Source organism: Gopherus evgoodei, chromosome 1 (assembly GCF_007399415.2).
Source record: "Gopherus evgoodei ecotype Sinaloan lineage chromosome 1, rGopEvg1_v1.p, whole genome shotgun sequence".
NCBI lineage: Eukaryota > Metazoa > Chordata > Testudines > Testudinidae > Gopherus > Gopherus evgoodei.
This window is the reverse complement of record NC_044322.1, coordinates 138,581,072-138,594,528: the sequence shown is the minus strand read 5'-3', so window position 1 is coordinate 138,594,528 and position 13,457 is coordinate 138,581,072. Positions and strand designations below refer to the sequence as shown.

Below are 13,457 nucleotides of genomic sequence, written 5' to 3'. Positions count from 1 at the left end.
GTCTTTGTGTGTGTGTGTGTGTGTTTTAATTTTATTTGAACAAAAATGTGCAATGATTTCAGAAACCACAAGAGGGCAATCAGACCACATTCTGAGATAATTTTGCTTTTAAGGATCTTGATGGAAGACTGTTTAAGCAGCTCCAATCTTTCTATCATAGCTATTGCTGAATACGTTTTTTTATAAATTTAATTTATTCCTTACATCTATTTTGTTCTGGCATAACATGTTTCTAATTATTTCTGCTTTTACCAGGATGCAAAACTGGTGATGTGCAGTTTATCCCATTGTAGAGCTATGCCCTTTTCATGTTTCCCGCATTTGTTATTAATTTAGAAAACAGGAAACTAAAAACATTTTCATTCTCATTTACCAAATTGCAGTTTACTGTATTGATAACTTGTTCCCTACTACTTGATTCAAGAAAGCAAGTGTCTTCAAGATGCTGAAAATTGTATATAAAGCATATAGTTTTCAGTGGTAACAGACTTATTCTTGTGGAAAACTATGCCCTCAGCATTGAAAATGAATAAAAACAGTATTGAAAATGAGTAAAGTTTTCCACGGGAAATGGCCCATGTAATGATACAAGATGTACCTTCAGAACCATACTTCATTCATTCTCCCTCTTACAACATGCACAACTGAGATGAGCAGTTGAAATTTTCAAGGCTCACACAGAGTAGAAATTTATTTTTTTAATTGTTAGAGCAGTAGTAAATTCTGGGCCTTCTTTTTCAGCTAGGTGGAACTATTGGAGACATTGAAGGAATGCCATTTGTTGAGGCATTCAGACAGTTCCAGTTTAAGGCAAAAAGAGAAAACTTCTGCAATATCCATGTTAGCCTTGTACCACAGGTAAGTTAGTAAGATCATATATTTCAATTTTCAGTTAAGTTTTGCCATGTACTGCATTTTATATAATTTTTTCAAGAGTTGTAGTGGAGGGAGTCAATGTTTTAAAGCTTAAAGAGACAATAGCTAAAATCTTTGCTCCTCTGAAGCCAGTGGGAGTTTTGCCGTTGATTTTACTGGAACCAGGATTTCACCCAATATTCTTTGATAGTCTCCCTTTAGTATTCCAGGTAATGTGAGTGAAGACTAATAATACTAACTCATCTGTAAGGTTACATCTGCTTTATAATGCTGAAAATTTTGTGTTCTATCTACCCATAACTTTTACGCCAAAAAATAGATTAGAAGTTTTTTTTTAAAAGTTGTAAATATTCATAGGCAAATTTTTGGAAGATAGATGTGGGGTTCTGACAATACCACCATATTTTCCAGAATTTCTTTTGGATTATCTATATAGATAAAAAGGAGCATATTCTGTCCTGATTTACATTAACCCATTTACAATTAATTTCACTGGCAGTTGAATGGGTATACTTGAGGACAGAGTTGTGTACTAAATTCCAATCAGTTCCACTTGTGGAAGGTCATTGAAGGTGTGGCACTGTTTTGTGGAGTTTCCAAGCTACCACAGAAAGTCCAGTTTTGGACATTTCTCCTCCTCAGTTCTGTCTCAGTTCTCTCTCTATACTGATCTAAAAGAGACAGTTGGCCTCAATTAGTGCTGTTTGGCTGGAAATTCCACAGGGTTTCTAATACATGCAATAATACAGTGTTACTATTCTCCATTCTAACATATTGTGCTTTGCTTTGATGTATACTTTTTTCTCCTTGTCAATATCCTTACTTTCACTGACATTTCTTTGTTTTTAACTATAATTGTCCTGATACTAGAACTGAGTTACCGTTTCAGCCTTTAAAATATATGTTTCCAGCCTAATGCTACTGGAGAACAGAAAACAAAACCTACACAGAACAGTGTTCGAGCGCTGAGGGGCCTAGGTTTGTCTCCAGATCTGGTAAGTTCCTATGATAAAATCTGTGTTTATAGGTCATCTAGATGTATTGGTGCATGTAAATAATTCAAAGCATAAGGCTCCAGTTCTTTCTACTCTGAAAGGGAATTTGTCTTAGGCCAGGTCTGCACTAGAAAATTAAGTTGGTTTAACTGTCATGCAGGGGTATGAAAAAACCACATCTCTGAGCGGTGTATTTAAGCTGACTTAACCCATAGTATAGAGAGTGCTATATCAATAGAAGAATTATTCTGTTGATCTAGCTACCACCTACTAGGGAGGTGGATTACCTATGCCAGTGAGAGAATACTTCCTGTTGTCAGAGGTAGTGTCTACTTTGAAGTGCTACAGCCGTGCAGCAGCAGTGATGCAGCTGTTGCTGCTGTAGTATTTCAAGTGTAGACAAGCCCTTATGAGGGAGGGGAAGGAAGCAACTTGAACCATACCAGTGTACTAAAAGCCAAAGAAATTAAATGACAAAAATGTACTGAATGTCAATGTACTTTAATCCCTCAAATATCATGGGGGTCTAGATATGCACTTCCCATTTAAGAGTCTTATAGCAAAATCTCTATACATGCCTTTAAAAATCTAGGGTTAAGGTTGGATGTATTCTGAGAGGAATTCTTGGAATGTGAGGCTGTATCATCAGTTTTACTAATGAATTCAGAAAAATAATCCATCATTTGAAAATATGTATCCAATTAAAATATGGATGTTCAGACAAGCAGTTTAACTATAAAATGTGTGAATGAATTTGCAAAGGTGTCGGATTATTTTCTCAGCCTGGCCACCAGTATCACAGGTGAAGCTTGAGGTGGAAAGCAGGCTCCAAAGAGCCACTGTATGCAGAAGAGGCCAGCACACTAACTAGCAAAGATATGCTTGTTTTCCAAATAAAATATACTGCACTGCATAGAAGCCTATCATGGGGTACTTTGTTTGGAGCAGAGGGGAGACAGATTGCAATGATCTGAGCCAGAATCTGCTTCCTGGTCTGCTCTAGTAGCAACCCGTTGCTTGGAGCTCTGGGCAAAACCATAATATAGCTCTAAGGGTTCAGCTCTGCAAGATGCTGGGCATTCTCTTAATGGCCTGAGCTCCCTCCCTCCACTGACTCTGTTGGGAGTTGAAGCTGTTTAGCACTTCACAAGAGTGTGTAGTATCTTGCAGTATCAAGCCCCTAGTAAGATACACAATTCTGCTGTTTGGTATAATTATGTTATTATACAACGACAATGTACACAAGTAATATTGTGTTCTGCCTTTCTTTTGTAAATTTTCTTTTTCCTGAACCTTTCCAAGAGATATAACTTTTTAATCCATATGTTCTTCTAGTTAAATGCTACTGCTTCAGTCATAAATTACATCCTCATGTTCGGAATACCAATTAAGTGTAATTTGGTAGAATAAAGATATTGAATTTTGTTCCTATCACAGGTAAATCAATAATCTCACTAATGAACACTGCAAAATTAATTAATCTGCCAGCACTTTGAAAGCCTGGCCCTTTGTGCCTTTCCCAGACAGAACTCCCATGGAGTGTTCCTGCTATCAACAATGTACTTGTGGCAGACTTATTAAACTTTGCCAATTTTCTTTTCTAAAATCCAGTAATAAAAATGGACTTTCCGATTACCTTAATTTCTACAAATTAGAAGCCTCCTATCCAGCAGTGATTGCCTCATAAAATGAATGAATATATTTTTTATAACTCATTAAAATAAATATGTTTTGGTGGTTCATTATAAAAATGTTAATATTTGTATGTATGGGGGAATCAGTTGTCCATACTAACTATAACAAATTTTAAAATTATATTTCATAAAACACCTGAATGGTTTAAATGTGGTAAGACTGAATACTGTTTGTTAAAAAAAATTAAAATACTGTCTATTTTCTGAAACAAAGGAAGAAATGTAAGATGCAAAAAACCAAAAGCAAACCAACCCCAAAGAGAACACACACTGGCAAATTCCAAAATTTAAGAGTAAGCTTTAAAAACAACAGTTGAGACCAAGTCACAGTGAATTCACCTCTACGTATAATAAACAAACACATGAGTGTTGTCAAGAATTAAAAAAAACCCTATATAATTATCACCTAGCAACCCTAATACTTACTCAAAATAAATACTGTTCTGTCATTAGGAAACTCGAAAAATAAACAGTATGATACAGTTTTGAAAAGGAAACAATTCTCTGCATACGCTTTAATGATCCATATCAATAAGCCTGTAATGCAAGACTACCTACTTAGTTTTATCATACATTCATAACATTACATAATTTTCATATTAAACTACATACACATTACTATCAAGAAAAAAGCAATTATAGGCACTGTACCAGGATTTTTTACTGCTAATGGATAAATATATTAACCAATATTTTCCATTTAAAAATATCTATTCAAAGAAAATATTTAGCTATTGAAATCAAGCTAATAAAAATACATAAGTCAAATGTATAAATAAAAGAAGTCAAACAATCCATAGATTGGCATTAAGGTTGTTTCATTGTGGTGCATTGTTTGCCATCTGATAATGATAATATCTGTAGGTTAGGTAAGATTTATTACCTTAGCTACTCATTTCTTTGCTTTATTTCAGTTTTCACTATTTAAAAAAAACTGTGCCTGTATTTTCACTGTAGGCTGTCTTAACAACCATTAGAATTGAGTTATCAAAAACCCCTTCATTGTAACTGCAACATCCTCAGTTTTGTAAAGGACATGACAGGTAACCACACTGTTGTGACTTAGGCCATGTCTACATCTAAAATTTTGCAGCGCTGGTTGTTAAAGCTGTATTAGTACAGCTGTATAGGGCCAGCGCTGCAGAGTGGCCACACTTACAGCAACCAGCGCTGCAAGTGGTGTTAGATGTGGCCACACTGCAGCGCTGTTGGGCGGCTTCAAGGGCGGTTCCGGGAACGAGAGCAAACCGGGAAAGGAAACCAGCTTCGCCGCGGTTTGCTCTCGCGTTCCCGGAGCCACCCTGCAAACCGCAGGGAAGGAGAACCGCTTGCTCGGCGGTTCGGGGAACGAGAGAGCAAACCGGGAAAGGAGACCAGCTTCGCCGCGGTTTGCTCTCGCGTTCCCGGAGCCACCCTGCAAACCGCAGGGAAGGAGACCTGCTTGCTCGGGGTTCCGAGAACGAGAGAGCAAGCTGGGGAAGGAGACCAGCTTCGCCGCGGTTTGCTCTCGCGTTCCCGGAGCCACCCAGCAAACCGCAGGGAAGGAGACCTGCTTGCTCGGGGTTCCGGGAACGCGAGAGCAAGCTGGGGAAGGAGACCAGCTTGATTACCAGAGGCTTCCTCCTTCCACGGAGGTCAAGAAAAGTGCTGGTAAGTGTCTACATTGGATTACCAGTGCTGGATCACCAGCGCTGGATCCTCTACACCCGAGACAAAACGGGAGTATGGCCAGCGCTGCAAACAGGGAGTTGCAGCGCTGGTGATGCCCTGCAGATGTGTACACTTTCAAAGTTGCAGCGCTGTAACTCCCTCACCAGCGCTGCAACTTTCTGATGTAGACAAGCCCTCAGTAACCTTAACTGGTTTTTGATGCAAAGTTTTAACTCGTAAGATTTAGGGCCTAAATTTCAAACTCTGTGGCATGTAATTAACTTCAGACACAAAATGGGTACCTGATTTCTGGAGACAGTTAAAGTAATTGCCTGTGCTTTATTTTGAAAATTAGACTTTTAAAAACTATTAATTTTTGAGTGTGGAATGAAAGGAAAACAGATTAATGTAGTTTCCCATATCCTGAGTTTAGGCATATGAACAATATTTTTCCTACTATCTGTAGCTGTTGACCACTCAAACAGAGGAGTAGTCTTCTTCTTCTAAGCTAATGAGCTTTGAAAAATGTCTGTTTGCATGCGCAATGTCTATACATCCAAGGGACTCTCTCATGACATCTTGAAAAATTATATCTTGCCTGGTTGCCAATGCTGCCTCCTTGAATTATATAATTCCTACTGTGCACCTGTATTTTATTGTTTTGGGAAATATAAACCAGCAGTTGTTACTATAGTTTTTTATTTCCTGCTATTGCTGATGCATTTAACTTTTATGACTCCATTAGCAATAATTTTACCGCAGCATGCAGACAACCCTCAACTCCTGGTGTCACCCACTTTGAAGCTGTGTATTAAGAATTGTAGACTTCTCTGTAATGTCTTGTACACACATTGTCATAGTTGATAAAGCCTTTTTCCAAGACAGTAGTCAATTTATAAGTGTAACTGGATATTCACCCACATTTAGGTAAAGGGAATTTAAAAATTACTTGTATAATTCTTCTTTAATGATTAGCACTTGCACTAGTTCTTTCTTGATGGTTTGCATTACATTTTTCCATACTGGAGTACCTATTTTGAGGGTAGGAGAAATAAAATTTAGTTGGCATGCATTCTTTTACTTAGCAAAGTGATCAAGGAGTAAGAGCAAGTTTACTGAACAAAAAAGCTTTAAAAAATATAATCAGCACTTGCACACAAACAAATCAGAAACAGGCGGGAAAGGCATTCTGTGTTCGTACAGTGGCTGACGTCATGGAGACTAGGGCTCCTACATGCTATTGTAACATAAATAATAACTGAGAAATTAATCACTTAGCATCTGTCCTGGAAAAAAAATTATTTGTTGGTAAAAATTGCAAATATTTCCACAAATTCCCAAATGTCCTGCTTTCAGCACAAAGGATTCACAGATATAAATACATCAGAAAAAGGAAACTGGAAAGTTAAAAAAGAAAAGAAACTCCTCTCTTTGGTCTATCGATCTTCTCTTCCAGAGACACAGAGCAGCTCCCAGGTCCACTGGGCAGCAGTCAAGTAAATGACAAACAAACCAAAAGGTACTGTTAAGGTACTTGAAAGATAAAGAAAGTCATGTAAATAAACAAAGGATAACTGAGAAAAGCACAACAAACTTGATGATAATGTATCTTTTGACTCTTTTTATTCTTTGCTCTTTGGTTACTTAAATGGTACCTGAAGAGTAAATGAGTAAAGCATGAAAGAATAAAGAGTAGGGTCAGGAAGAAGTGGGGAATTGAGGAGGAGGGGAGAGAGGTAGCGTTGTAAGCAGAGGAAGCAATGGAAATATAAAAAGTAGACAACAGGAAAGTAGGTGAATAAAGGTAAAGATATGTTGGTGGAGATCTGATATAGCTATCTCTTGTTAAATGGTATTGTGATGGGTTGGATCACAGAAACCTCCTTGGGAGCTGCCAACTGATGTGCCAAGACTACTTCTACCCCTGCTTTCCTGCCTTGACAGTTTAGGACTTCAGTGCCCTGCCTGGTTTGAGCCAGACCCGCTAGCCTGCTGCAAACCCAGACCCAGGATGTGAACCACATCCTCTAACAGCTGTAGGCTTAACTGAAAGCAACTTACAGAAGTGGCGCTGTCTTTAACATTCAGATGTCCAACTCCCAATGGGGTCCAAACCCCAAATAAATCCATTTTACCCTGTATAAAGCTTATACAGGGTAAACTCATAAATTGTTTGCCCTCTATAACACTGATAGAAAGATATGCACAGCTATTTGCCCTTCCCCCTCCAGGTATTAATACATACTCTGGGTTAATTAATAAGTAAAAAGTGATTTTATTAAATACAGAAAGTAGGATTTATGTGGCTCCAAGTAGTAACAGACAGAACAAAGTGAATTACCAAGTGAAACAAATTAAAAAATGCAAATCTAAGCCTAATACAGTAATACAACTGAGTACAGATAAAATCTCACCCTGAGATGTTTCAATAAGTCTCTTTCACAAACTGGACACCTTACTAGTCTGGGCACAGTCCTTTCCCCTGGTACAGCCCTTGTTCCAGCCTAGGTGGTAGCTAGGGGATTCCTCATGATGGCTGCCCCTTTTGTTCTGTTCCACCCATTTATATATCTTTTACATAAGGTGGGAATCCTTTATCTCTCTCTGGGTTCCCACCCCCTCCTCCTCAGTGGAAAAGCACCAGGTTAAAGATGGATTTCAGTTTAGGTGACATGATCACATGTCACTGTAAGACTTCATTGCCCACTTGCCAGCACACAGGTATACAAGGAGACTTACAGGTAAATCTGAGCCATCTGCAGACAATTGTCCTGATTAATGGGAGTCATCAAGATTCTAAACCACCATTAATGGCCAAAATTTGCATAATTACAATAGGTGCTCAGATTTATATTTCATATTTTCAGATACAAGAGTGATACATTTATATAAATAGGATGACCACACTCAGTAGATTATAAGCTTTGTAATGATACCTTACAAGAGACCTTTTGCATGAAGCATATTCCAGTTACATTATATTTAAACTCATTAGCATATTTTCATAAAATCATATAGAGTGCAACGTCACAGATATTTATGTGAGTTATGATATATTGTAGAACTCCCAGAAAAAAAATATTTGTCCAGGCTGTTGTTTCTTGAGAGATCAATTTTTTCTATGATTAATGTTGAAGAGCTTCCATTTACTTAGTTTTTTCCTATCTTATTTTTCTACACTTCTTATTTATGATTTATATATGATGTATTTTGACAGATAGTCTGCAGAAGTACAAAGCCTATAGAAATGGCTGTGAAGGAAAAGATTTCCATGTTTTGCCATGTGGAGCCTGAACAGGTTTGTACTTTCAGACTCATCTCTTTTTTTCTCAAACTATGCAATCATGATTTTTCTAGTTCTATACACCTTAAATATCTGAATGTATTTCTGTTTTTAATCTCCAAGAAATACTTGTTTCAATAATCCACTGATTTTTAAATTGCAAGCAATTATATGATGAAATATAAAATAGTCAGTATATAAAATATAAACTACTCAAAAGTACTGGATATTGTTTACATGTTAATATTGGTATGTCAAATAGCCTTTACTAATTTGGTCACACTTACTGCAAAGGATCCAATTATAGATTGTTTGTTTGTTTATAAAGGGTTAAGAATTAATACATTTTGAATACATGTTTAATCAGTTGTTATAAATTGTTAGAACAATACTTCAGAAGGTTGCTTGAAACCATGGTTTATAATAATACTGATGCATCTGTAACAATGTATAGCATCCTCTTTATGTCTCTAATGGGCATATAACATTTACATTAGTTATTAATTCTCCGTAAACTTTTTATAACAGCACTATTAACAGTGACTAAATTGTCAGTGGCTCTTCAATACACCAAAATGAACATGCAAATACTATCCAATATTAAAGCTTTTACATGTTAACAAACATAGTAGATTCATATATGGCTCGTGTAGACACCACGATTCTTCTCCGAGTGTGTCAGTGTGACTCACTGGTAGGTGTGCATGCACTTGATGCATATGAGACTGGAATTTGTTTGAATAGCGGTGTTGGTCGGAGCCATGTATGTGGCCAGTGCTGCCTCATGAGAGCATAAGGGCCAGAGTGGCCGGAACCTTCCCTCGGTTCCTGCTTACCACTCATGGCCCAGACTTCTGCTCCAGAGAGGAGGGAGTCAGCTGAGGCTCATTACTAGACGCCATGATTCTTCAATGGCCTTGAGGCCTCTATATGCCTTTCTGCCAATTCCTCTGATTCCCAGGGGAATATCCAAGATTAGATGTGATCAGGCTGTGATCATCCCTGTAGCCTCTTACTGGATGAGACAGTTCTGGTGTCAGATCTATTGTAGATGTTTGAAGTGGCCTCTTAGCCAGCTCCTAACCTACTAAACACATATCATCTTAGAACCAAGGTCAGATACTGCACCCAGACTCACAGTCATAGCACCTGATAGCTTGGTGGTCGGCTGGTTGAGCACTACTTGCAGAGACTGCTCCCTATGATTCAATAAATTCTCAGACAGAGCTGGAAACTTTCCACCATGAAGACTTATGTCCCAAAATGAAAAAGATTTTCTGTGTGGGAAGCCCAAAACAATATGGACCCAGTTGAGGACCTGGCACTGAAGATTCTCAACTATATGTTGCTCCTGAAGCATGCAGCTCAAGCATTTTACACTCTCAGGTTTCACCTTGCAGCCATATTGGTGTTCCATAATCTGGTACAGTCATACTCTAACTTCTCTCATTTGACAGTACTGAAATTCCTCCAGGGCCTCCTTGATACTTAAGCTCTGGTTAGACACCAACGACTGTGTGGGACCTCAGCATTATCCACCTAAAAACTTATGGAGCCTCCTTTTAAAACACTGTTGGATTGCTCATTACACCACCTACCATCAAGATGGAGTCTCTGGTGACCATCCCTCAGTGCAGAGGGTCAGTAAGTTCTAAGCTCTCATAGTTGGACTGCCTTTCACATCCTTCCATAGCAATAAAGTGGTGTTGAAATCACACCCCAAGTTCATCTCTAAAGGAGTCTTAGAATTTCACCTGAACCAATTAGTCACCCTACCAGTCTTCTTCTCCAAGCCACATTCGACTCTAGGAGAAAAGAAGCTGTATACTAGGATGTATCCAGGGCTTTGCTCAGTGACCTTAACAGGACCAAGCCTTTCAGGCTGAATCCAAACCTCTGGACGTTTCTGGCCTATCAAAAGGTCAAGCCATCTTATCACAAAGACTCTCTAAATGGATCACAAAGTGCATTTCCACCTGCTATCAGATGGCTGATGAGTCTCTCCCTCTCAACTTCAAGATGCACTTCACTCAGGCAAAGGCAGCAAGTTTCCAGCATCTCTTTCAATCTCTGAGGTCTGCCAGGCTGCAGCCTGAATCAGCCCACTGATTTTTGTTTAAATATTATATCCTTGACATGGCAGCCAGATCCCAACTTTGGGAGAAGAGTGCTTCAATTGCTGTTTAACTGATGCAGCTGAAACTTCTCACTCCTACCATTCAGAGAGGTTACTGCTTGCCAGTCACCTACAGTGGGATCCACGCTGACACATAGTCACAGGAGAAAGAATGGTTATTTACTCTACAGTAACAGTGGTTCTTTGAGAGGTCATCAATGTGGATGCCATGACCCGCCCTCCGCCCCTTTTTTTTTTTTGAGTCCCTGGCTAATATGAGCTTTGAATTGTGAGGGAACTGAGGGAGGGTTGCAGTTGCCCCAACCTTTGGGTCCTTGTATGGGTGCACAAGAAAGCACAGAGTGCAGGCATAGCCCTGAAGGACATACCTAGTCAAAAAACTCTGCTATCCCATGCATGAGACACATGCCCTCTTACAGTGGCATCCACACTGACTACAACATCTTGAAGAACTGCAGTTACTATGGGGGTAAGTAGCCATTCCTTATCAAACAGATCTCCATACATGACATCAAGAGAGGGCATATAGATTCATACTCAGGACTTCAGATTCCACAATTTCCTGCAGGCTCAATGTTGTGAGCTTAATTATTGACAGTGGGGTCACACTTTATATTGAGGTGTCAAGGTGTCACCCCCACCCTGAACTTTAGGGTACAGATGTGGGGACCTGCATGAGATAAACCCTAAGCTTATTTAGCAGCTTAAATCTAGTAGCTGCCACCACCAAATGCTTTAAACAAATGTTTATGGGAGAGTCATTTGGAAACCTTGTCTTACCCCCCAAATATTTCTCCAGTCTTTATCCCCCTTTTCCTGGCAGGATTGAGGTTGATTCACCTCCCACCAATTCCTGGTGAGCCCAGATCCAAAAAAACTCTTGGATCTGAAAACAAGGAAAAATCAATCAGGTTCTTAAAAGAAGGCTTTTAATTAAAGAAAAGGGTGAAAGGAATACCTCTGTGAGATTAGCATGCAAGCTACTCTCACAGACAACAGCTTCAAAACAAAGAGGAGGTCCCTCTGGGCAAAAACTTTAGTTTACACAAAGACATCCAATTTGATTCTCTCTCTTATGCAAAACTAAGTCACAAAAGAAAATAAACATAATCTAATACATTCCTTCTCTAAACACTTACTACTTTAAAGAATTGTTAGATGGCTGATCCTGGATCCTTCACTCCAACACAAACTTTTTTGAACAGACAAAAGACTGATTTCCCTTCTCCCTCTTTGAAAACATCTTGTCCCCCCATTGGTTCCTCTGGTCAGGTGTCAGTTAGGCTATGTGAACTTCTTAACCCTTTACAGAGGAATTAACCCTTTAAAAGAGGAATGAACCCTGGACTGTCTGTTTATGACATGAGGGTGCATTTATAAATATATTTTTGAATTGGAACGTCTGCCATTTGATTGCAGAATATAGTGTGGTTAAGAAAACCCTCCATTATTGGAAACACCCTTAACTCCTTAGGCCCCCAGGAGAGAGCTTTTCTTTGCAAATAGGAAGCAGGCTCCATTCATGTTCTTTCTTCAAACAATAAATATACTACAATGTTCATTTTGTTAAAAAGGAAAACCAGGTTAATCTCAGTGACTTCTTGTCAGATCTTTGTATTAATATTTTAAAACACACAAATATGTTTACATCCAGATTCTGCAAACACACGTGAGCAGCAACATTGACCTAAATGGCACTACTCACATGTATGTTCATAGGACTGAGGCCTGTGTCACAGTGAAGCATTTTCTTCAGCACCGAGCACAGTCCTAGTCCATGATTAGGCCTCTGAGGTGTTATGGTAATACAAATAATAAATAATAATAATACATAGCTTGTCCACTACTCTGGTGGGCTAAAAAAGGCAAACGTTGAGGGAATCATCTTTATACTTTAAATAGCTTTTTACAGATAAGTGATTGAGAGGGACATTAAACATTGATTATGTTGCTTTATCTAATTTTAGTATATGGGCAAAGTATATGTATTGAATTACATTTGTTCTGTGGGTATGAATTTCCTTAGCTTTTACCTTTCGTATGCAAGTATTTAGAAGACCAATTTTTGTTCATAATCACAATTTATTTACTAGGTGATATTTATCCATGATGTTTCTTCCACTTACCGAGTGCCAATCCTGTTGGAAGAACAAGGCATTATTAAATATTTTAAACAGAGATTAAACCTACCTATTGATGACCAACCAAGTGATCTTCTTTTCAAATGGAAGAAAATGGCAGACAGGTATTGTAACTCCTGTTAAAGTTTTAAAATCATTATGAATATAAGACTCTGGGTCAGGTCCTCAATTGGCATAAAGTGATATAGTTCCACTGTAGTCAGAGTAGCAATGCTGACTTATGCCTGCTGAGGCTATGGTTCTCTGTGTTTAAAAATGTGTATGTTTTTTATTTCATCTTATTTTTAGAAAAGAAACATTTGTTAGAATTAGGGCTGTCAAGCAATTAAAAAATTAATCACAATTAATCGCACAATTAAAAAAATTGTGTTTAATTGTGCGATTACTTGCACTATTAAACAATAGTAGAATACCATTTATTTAAATATTTTGGATGCTTTCTACATTTTAAAATATATTGATTTCAATTACAACAAAGAATACAAAGTTTACAGTGCTCACTTTATATTTATTTTTGATACAAGTATTTGCACTGTAAAAAACCAAAAGAAATAGTATTTTTCAGTTCATCTAAGTACGGTAGTGCAATCTCTTTGTCATGCAAGTTGAACTTACACATTTAGAATCATGTAAAAAAAAACCTGCATTCATAAATAAAACAATGTAAACTTTGCATGTCCT

At 38.1% G+C, this 13,457-nt stretch overlaps 1 protein-coding gene across 12 annotated transcripts in view; it reads left to right on the top strand.

Annotated features, from left to right (window-relative positions):
• Positions 1–13,457, top strand: part of CTPS2 (CTP synthase 2) — a 165,164-nt gene that overhangs the window by 30,861 nt on the left and 120,846 nt on the right. For all 12 annotated transcript variants that reach the window (XM_030573674.1, XM_030573665.1, XM_030573700.1 and 9 more), the window contains 4 exons: positions 742–858; positions 1,788–1,871; positions 8,433–8,513; positions 12,729–12,880. In XM_030573674.1, coding sequence (XP_030429534.1) covers positions 742–858; positions 1,788–1,871; positions 8,433–8,513; positions 12,729–12,880 — 434 coding nt within the window. The remainder of the gene's footprint in view (positions 1–741; positions 859–1,787; positions 1,872–8,432; positions 8,514–12,728; positions 12,881–13,457) is intronic.